At 32.5% G+C, this 7524-nt stretch overlaps 1 protein-coding gene across 3 annotated transcripts; it reads left to right on the top strand.

Moving 5' to 3' along the window:
• Positions 1–349: 349 nt before the first annotated feature.
• On the top strand, positions 350–7067 carry LOC111282861 (Nucleotidylyl transferase superfamily protein). Of its 3 annotated transcripts, XR_016342176.1 has the most exons (13): positions 389–548; positions 646–744; positions 846–930; positions 1380–1449; positions 1983–2043; positions 2131–2184; positions 2420–2576; positions 2695–2785; positions 3151–3260; positions 4059–4165; positions 4464–4574; positions 5174–5413; positions 6199–7067. XR_016342176.1 is itself a non-coding variant. In XM_022871135.2 (12 exons), exons 1-12 carry the CDS (start codon positions 399–401, stop codon positions 5294–5296), a joined length of 1194 nt encoding a protein of 397 aa, XP_022726870.2. In that variant the 5' UTR covers positions 350–398; the 3' UTR covers positions 5297–5535. The 3 variants fall into 3 exon arrangements, 2 of the variants coding, with proteins under 2 accessions (XP_022726870.2, XP_022726869.2); XM_022871135.2 differs by lacking the exon at positions 6199–7067 and having other exon boundaries at positions 350–524; positions 5174–5535; XM_022871134.2 differs by lacking the exon at positions 6199–7067 and having other exon boundaries at positions 5174–5535.
• Positions 7068–7524: the final 457 nt, after the last annotated feature.

The raw sequence follows: 7524 nt of genomic DNA, 5'->3' as shown, positions 1-7524 counted from the left end.
AATATATTTTAGTATAATTGTAAAAAGTAATAATTCAATATCTATTATTTTGAATTATAATTTTCTTATTTTTATATAAAATTTAATTAGAATAATAAATTGGCACCATTTTAAAAAGATTTGAGACTACCATAGAATAATTTAAAATTTAAAAGTCAAAATAAAAGATTTGGATTAGAAATATACTTTCCGATGAACTCGAGGATGGGCTGATCTCAACCCGTCTATTTGCCAACTCTACTTGGGTTTAAGTAATTGACTTTTTGGGCTTCTCAGGTAAGTGTAGGTGATTTGGATAGGGTTAGCCCAAGCTAAAGAGGAGAACTGAACGACGGCGTTTAGCTGAGATTATCTGAAGGGAATGAAAATAGACAAAAGAGGAGACGGAATCAGGAATAATGAATGAAGTGGAGGAGGAAGACAAAGCCGAGGAAATGACTGACGCTTGCATAAGAGCCGTCGTCGAGTCTATCAACTCTTCTCCCACACAGGCCGTCCTCTACCTCTCCGGCGGCGCCTCTCTCGTCTCTCTCTTTTGTCTTCTTCCGGCAAAATTACTTCTTTTTTCCCTTGAAAAAAAAAATTCAAGATTTCTATTTGAATGATTATCCCTAATTACCGTGATTAATTAAAAATTTTAAGCAGGCTTTAGGGTGGTTAATGTCAGTTCCTGGAGCTTCAAATACGGTCCTTGAAGCTGTTGTACCATACTCCAGAATGTCCATGATCCAATTGCTCGCCAAGGTTCTCTTCTTTCTTTTCTGTTTGTTTGAAAAAAAAAATGCCATTTATTTATTTTTTGTTTTACACAATATATAAGCATTAAATCAGATTTGGTGGTTTAGATTCCTGCCCAGTATTGTAGTCAACAAACTGCCGATGAAATGGCTTTGCTTGCTTATAATCGCGCGCTGAAGCTTTCTTCTCCAGGTTCTAAATTTTCTATTCCAGATTTTGTTTTATTTTCAATTATTAATTTATTCACTCTGTTTGCTATAATTAAAAAAAAATTTATTGTTTTTTTAATGCCTAAAAATATATGGCTCCATTTAGTTTTGGAAAATGCCTTCTTTTTTCCATCTCCACTTTTTCTCCTCATGTGATCAAGAAAAGCAGGAAAATTCTTAAGTTTGGAAATGCTTGTTCTCTAATTTAGTAGAAGACTGGACTATTACTTCTAATTATTTTGATGAACTTTGAAAACCTTGTTTTCAATTTTCATTCCTGAGATCTTTACCTTTTTTTTTAATTGATCATATTTGGGGTTGTAAGACATTTTACCAAAATGAACAGACCTTAAGCTTCTTTAATTGTCTGTCCGAAAATGGGATTGTGGTCATTTTTGTGTAACACGGGGTTATATTCAACTATTTGAATAGGTTCCCCAGTTCTTGGTGTGGGGTTTACTGGTTCCTTGGCTACCACGCGTCCGAAATTGGGGGACCATAGGTATGTTTATTCTTTTGTATCCTTTGTTAACTGATATGTAATGACCCTTTGCAATTTGGTTAAGTGGTTATGATACTTTTGATTGGATAATGCTTTTGTAAGTTGTAACTATTGCCTTTTGACTTGTCCTTGCTACTTGGATAGATATTTAGTTTTCGTGACAAGTAATTAAAATCAATCAAGAAAATCAAAAATAAAAACCACATAAATGGCTGAATCATTGACCATGTTAGTGACTGCATTTCTGTTAGCTCATGATGTCATTGCTCCTTGGCAAGTTCTAAAATACTTTAAGTTCAAATGTACTAATAGGAAGCCTTGACTACATGTTAGAATGTTATGCATTCAGAAAATAAAAAAAGAATATTATAAACATATGTGGTAAATGCTATTTTCGACTCCCAAAGCAGTAATCCAGTTGGATTTTCACATAGTTCAACCGACTTAATGTTTTAATCTTATGAATCTTTGGATGTTGCAGTTTCTTAATTGTCTGCCAGGTGATTGTTAATTACCCTTTCTTTGATGTCTAGGTTTCACTTGTCAACAAGAACATCTGATCAACATTGGGCATCTACAGTTACTCTGTCAAAGGTAATTTCTTTATGATTATTTTTCTTTACAAATTTTGCTCTTTGGAACCGGTTGTGCTTTTTTGTAATCTGATACTCAGTCATCTAGGGCTTGAGGAGTCGGGATCAAGAAGAAAAGATTTCAAGTTACTTCTTACTGAAGGTGTGTGATGTTTACATGTACATTATTTAAGGATATGTCTTAAGAATCCATAGTGTAATGCTTATTTTTTCCAATAATGTTTTCTAGAAATTATTGAGACTTGAACAATCTCGAAAAGGTAGAAAAAAGTTTCTGGTTATTCTTGAGTTGTAGGCTTTATATCAGTGCATCTCTTCAATTTCTTTTTGAGCTTCTGTTCTTGTTAATTTAAATCCTTTCAATAATGTGGCTATAGGCGATTGCTAATGCATGCAAAGTCTCTTCAACATTTGATTCTGAGTTGATTGAATCTGAAGTTGCTGATGATTATGTAAGGTTCTTCGATGAAGATCAACAGTTAGAGCAACTTATAAATGGGCAAATTTGCTTTAAGGTTTATCCATTTTCAAGTGGTATGGTTCAACCTTTGGCTGAGTTAACTCCAATAACTATTTGACCCACTTTGTTTATATAGTTTTAAGTTTATTTTTATCTATTAGTTACAGTATGGAAATTACTTTGCTGAGACAGATATGTCAAATGATGATAGGAAGATAATACTCTCTGGATCCTTTAATCCGTTACATGATGGTCACCTTAAGCTCTTGGAAGCTGCCACTAGGTTTGTGAATGTAATTTAGCACTTTAATTTCTAATATTTTTAACTGACTTATGATTCATTTCACATATCTCCTTTGTTTTAGATTTTTTTTGTCATTTTCATCAAACTGGTTCTAGCTGGCAAGTAGATATACACTTGCCTATTTTTTGTAGCCTCCAAAATGAATTCCGGAGGGCTGTCTATATATTTAAAAGGAAAGGTTAGTTTGCTGTCGGGGAACCTGTTAAAGGTTATAATCAAGGATTTAATAGGCCTCTCATTTCTTCGTTCCTTATTACTCATTCCAGCGCTTATTTTTCCTGAATTAGTGTGGTTTTTTAAGCCATATGTAATCAGTTACTCATTAAAGGTTCACTCTGATGCAGTATTTGTGGCAATGGGTATCCTTGCTTTGAATTATCTGCCATCAATGCTGACAAACCTCCATTGTCGATATCAGAAATAAAAGATCGTGTTTTGCAGTTTGAAAAAGTTGGTGAGGCTCAGTGCTTTTATGAACTCTTTGAATATGCTGATTTTGATGCCTTGAATGTTAAAACTTTGTGTGTATTGAGGGATAAAATATAATTTGCTGCAGGAATGATTTATGGATCATGAGTTAGACAATCATATTGGAATAGGCAAGATGTTTTTTTGAAGAGTTTATGCTTACAATGTTAGTTTATAACATGCAGATTATGGTAGTTGGTTTTCTCAGAAGTCATATCCATGTTGGAGGATGTGAAGGTTGACATTTTAGTTTATAACATGTTAAAAGTATCATATGTTTTTTTATTAGCTATACTGGATGGATGCTCTTTTACAAAGGAAGTTTGGTCATTGTTTTCTCATTTACTGGAGGATTAGTGATGCATGGTTAGTGGGAAAGGATACTAGTAGTTATAGTCAAGGTGCTTGCTGGTGTTTGATAGTCTGCATTTTGGTTTTATTTTTTTTCTTTCTTTTGACAATTTATGTTTTTAAATGACAGTATGTTGTATCACTTTTTGCGTGTATCCTTGGTCATATATAATCTTTGCAGAGTTGGTTTCTGCTATCTCCTTCCATTTTGATGTTTGATTTTTTTATTTTTTATTTTTTTAAGAATTGATACAAGGCTTGTGGTTCTCTAATGGTAGGAAAAATGGTAATAATTTCCAATCAGCCTTATTTCTATAAGAAAGCCGAATATAATCTTTACAGAGTTGGTTTTTGCTATCTGCTTCCATTCTGATGTTTGATTTTTTTTTTTTTTTTTTAAAATGATACAAGGCTTGTGGTTCTCCAATGGCAGGAAAGACGGTAATAATTTCCAATCAGCCTTATTTCTATAAGAAAGCCGAACTTTTTCCAGGCAGTGCTTTTGTAGTTGGTGCTGATACTGCAGTGAGGCTTATTAATGTATGAAACTTCTAATTGCTTCTGGCATTATATTATGGTCTTTTTAGCTACTCGTTATAGATGTTGGTCATAGGATTGTTTAATAGATTGCTTTATAGCTCAAAGTTTCTATTGTGAAAGTAATTATGCATAATTTTTTGAATTGAGATCTTCATGTAGAGTCTTTAGATTGTGATCTAAATAATTAATGTGGAATGCATTTGAGCTTGTACATGTATGTGGATGCAACATGTTCTAGTTCAGTTGGAAGCATTGAATAATATGTTGACCCTTGTTAGCATTTTTTCTTACTTTGCAGCCTAAATACTATGATGGGAGCTGTGATATGATGCTGAAGACGCTCACAGGATGCAAAAGAACAGGATGCACCTTCATTGTGGCTGGTCGGAATGTAGATGGTGTTTTTAAGGTGTGTTTGGTTTTGCACTAATCAAAATTATAGATTTTAGAATAGAGGATTTTGGCCCTCATACTTGTATTAATTGTGGATTGTGCTCATTCCATTAATATTTATCGTTAAATTGGTAACGTTGGATCATGTGATTATTTTTTTTGACTGACGTGGCAAGTTATGACATTTTTTTTAGTATTTCTCTTTGATTCTTTTGTTTTGTAATTTAATTTTCTATTTTTGTCAAATTTATTTATTTATGTGTTTTTACTTTTTTATATTTTTTTTGAATTTTTTAATTCTTAAAAAAGCTACGTAGCCAAAAATTGATGCGACTTGCCACATCAGTCAAAAAATAGTTATGTCATAAATATAATGATCCACATCATCAATTAAACAGTGATTATTGAGGAAGAGATCAAAATCTGCATTTAATACGAGTATAGGACAAAATTTCTGGAAATAGAAGAAAAGGGGGCCAAAATCCTCAATTTTGATAAGAAGATCAAAATCTGTACTTGAACCGTCAGAAAGCTGCAAAAGCTCCTGCTTGTTTTTCATCTTTTATATGATTTTTTTTTTAATTAAAATTTTCAAACTTTTGGTTATTCCTACAGGTCCTTGAGGATTTTGACATTCCTGAAGTGTTAAGAGATATGTTTGTCTCAATACCAGCAGAAAGGTTCAGCATGGATATATCCTCCACCCAGATAAGGAAAGGCAGTGGAATGCATATGTAAATCCAAGCGACAGCAAATTTAAACATGACATTATTCTCTTCAATAACGATGAAGAAAATATCTATAGTTTCCTCCTCATTATGTGGTATTTTCGGCAGCCTAACTTCAGTTTGAAAGGTGCACAGAAAGAATTATATTGGAGCTACACATTTTACTCCCATCTCCAAGTGGAAGTTTATATCATGCTAGATATTTCTTTATATCAATAAATGAATCATTGAAAGACTTTTCTTGTATAATTGGGAAATTGCATTGGGCTATTCTCATTTTCGAGATTTTTTTTCCTTTTTTTTTTATAACTATGACATTCTCTTCCACTCTAATAATAGATAATAGATAAGATTAACAATCTAGTCTTATAAAGGGCATTTTATAGATGGTGAAGGATTTAAAATTTTTTTTCCAAAGTGTTTATTTATATTATATGTCCTTATTGATAAATTTATTAATTTTGTTGATGAAAAAAAGATTTAAAAAAGAATTTAAAATATTAATAATTTTTTTTTAATATTTTGAATGTATTGACGAATATTTAATGCTTTGTGCATCTTGGTTATAAATTGAAGATGATGTTTAGATAGTCAATAGAATTTTAAGTACACAATTGATGTGGATTTGAAAGATATCAAGAGATTGAAGTACACAATTGTTGTGGAATTCAAAGATTCTCTTTTGGGAGCGTGAGACTCTGAACCAACTAAGCACGTGAAACGTAGATAAGGAAGTTGGGGTTGTGATTAAGCTATCCCTATTCCCTACAATAGCATGTCAAAACGGTTATTACAAAAAGATGAAAGTCGATGATAACTGCTCTACATTACTGCACTAATATTTTGTTCAACCTTGGGAAGCGTGGATAATTTACAATCATAGAAAATTAATGCCTTCTTGGTATTGTGCAGAGCTGGGTTTCATTGTCGTGTGCATGCATGAAACCTGTAACTGGTAGGGAAGAATAGTTGAGTTCATCCACCGCAGCCTGCGCCGCATCCAGCTGCGCAAGTGGAACCATAGGCATCTGCATGGGTGTTGGAGGCTTTATCTTTGGATGCTCCATCAGCACAGGAGAATATGATTGCTGTAATGAGAAAAAGGGCTGCTAAAGCTACCCAAAAGATGAAAACAACGCTGCTCAAGTCTTGACTGCTTCCTCCTCCATCCGTTCTCGCAGCCTCTGTCCACTGCCGCACCATCTCTTTTATCTACACCTGGTTGCAAAAGTTCCCATCTAACGTTAATGGTGTGGTGACAAGGTTTGGCTCTTTTGTTCGATTATAATTAAAAACAAGGTGGGTCGGCAATTCACTTGACCTTGAGGCAGGGTTCCCATTAATACAAGTGGCCTCTTGGGTACTAATGGTATTTTGCCAATTCAAAAATAGGAGGGCTATTTGGTAAAGTACTGCCCTTTAATTATCAGAGCAATCAAAGTGTAATTGACATGGAAAGTTGGCCATGGCAGGATAATCAGGATGAAGTCCAAAGTCCAAACCTTATCCTTTTCAAACCCAACTTTGTTGAACCAAAAAGAATAGATATCTCCATTAACAAGGATTCCACAATAATTGCAATTTGGTTAAGACTCAAGGTTCATAATTGATACAGCTGATGATGCTGTGGGCCTTTTTTTTTTTTTTTTTTTTTCGAGAATTTGTGTTCTGAATTTTTGTTTAGCATGTTACATGAATACAACTTAAGCTTGTGATAATGAATAAAATAACAGGGTAGTTAGAAATTGTATCAGTATGAACAAGGATTTTAGCTTTTTTTACTGTGCATCTAAAGTTGGATTTATTTTGCGATTAAAAAAAATCTAGTTTAAGATTACTGTTAAAATTAATTTTTACGTTGACTTTTAATCTAATTTCAAACCTAAACAATAAAAAAAAGTTTTTTAATTTAAAATTTTAGTTTGCAAACTCATAAAAAATTCTTTAAAAGATTCTTTTATAAAAAAAAATGCTTTTGAAATAAAAATTATTATATATCTTTATATTTATAATATTTTATTACTTTGTGAATATTTTAAATATTTTAATTATTTAATATTTTTTTCATAATAATTTTAAGCACTTAAAATTTTTAATCATATTTTTAAACAACAATTTTAAGCGTTTTTTTTTTTTACCACAACATCAATGATAAACTCATCACCGACATTTTGGAATCTGTCATTTGCCTATCAAGCCAAGAAAGAGAGAGCTGAAAAAATATTGGGCCCAATGGGT

Source organism: Durio zibethinus, chromosome 5 (assembly GCF_047325235.1).
Source record: "Durio zibethinus cultivar Kanyao isolate XHJ-2024 chromosome 5, ASM4732523v1, whole genome shotgun sequence".
In the NCBI taxonomy this organism is placed as follows: domain Eukaryota; kingdom Viridiplantae; phylum Streptophyta; class Magnoliopsida; order Malvales; family Malvaceae; genus Durio; species Durio zibethinus.
This window is presented reverse-complemented; position numbering and strand designations above follow the sequence as displayed.

Coding starts and splice junctions, on each gene's coding strand:
- LOC111282861 (XM_022871134.2), top strand. CDS start 399: ATGAATGAAGTGGAGGAGGAAGACAAAGCCGAGGAAATGACTGACGCT. Junction 549..645: donor CTCTCTTTTGTCTTCTTCCG/GCAAAATTACTT, acceptor AATTTTAAGCAG/GCTTTAGGGTGGTTAATGTC. Junction 2,185..2,419: donor CAAGTTACTTCTTACTGAAG/GTGTGTGATGTT, acceptor ATGTGGCTATAG/GCGATTGCTAATGCATGCAA.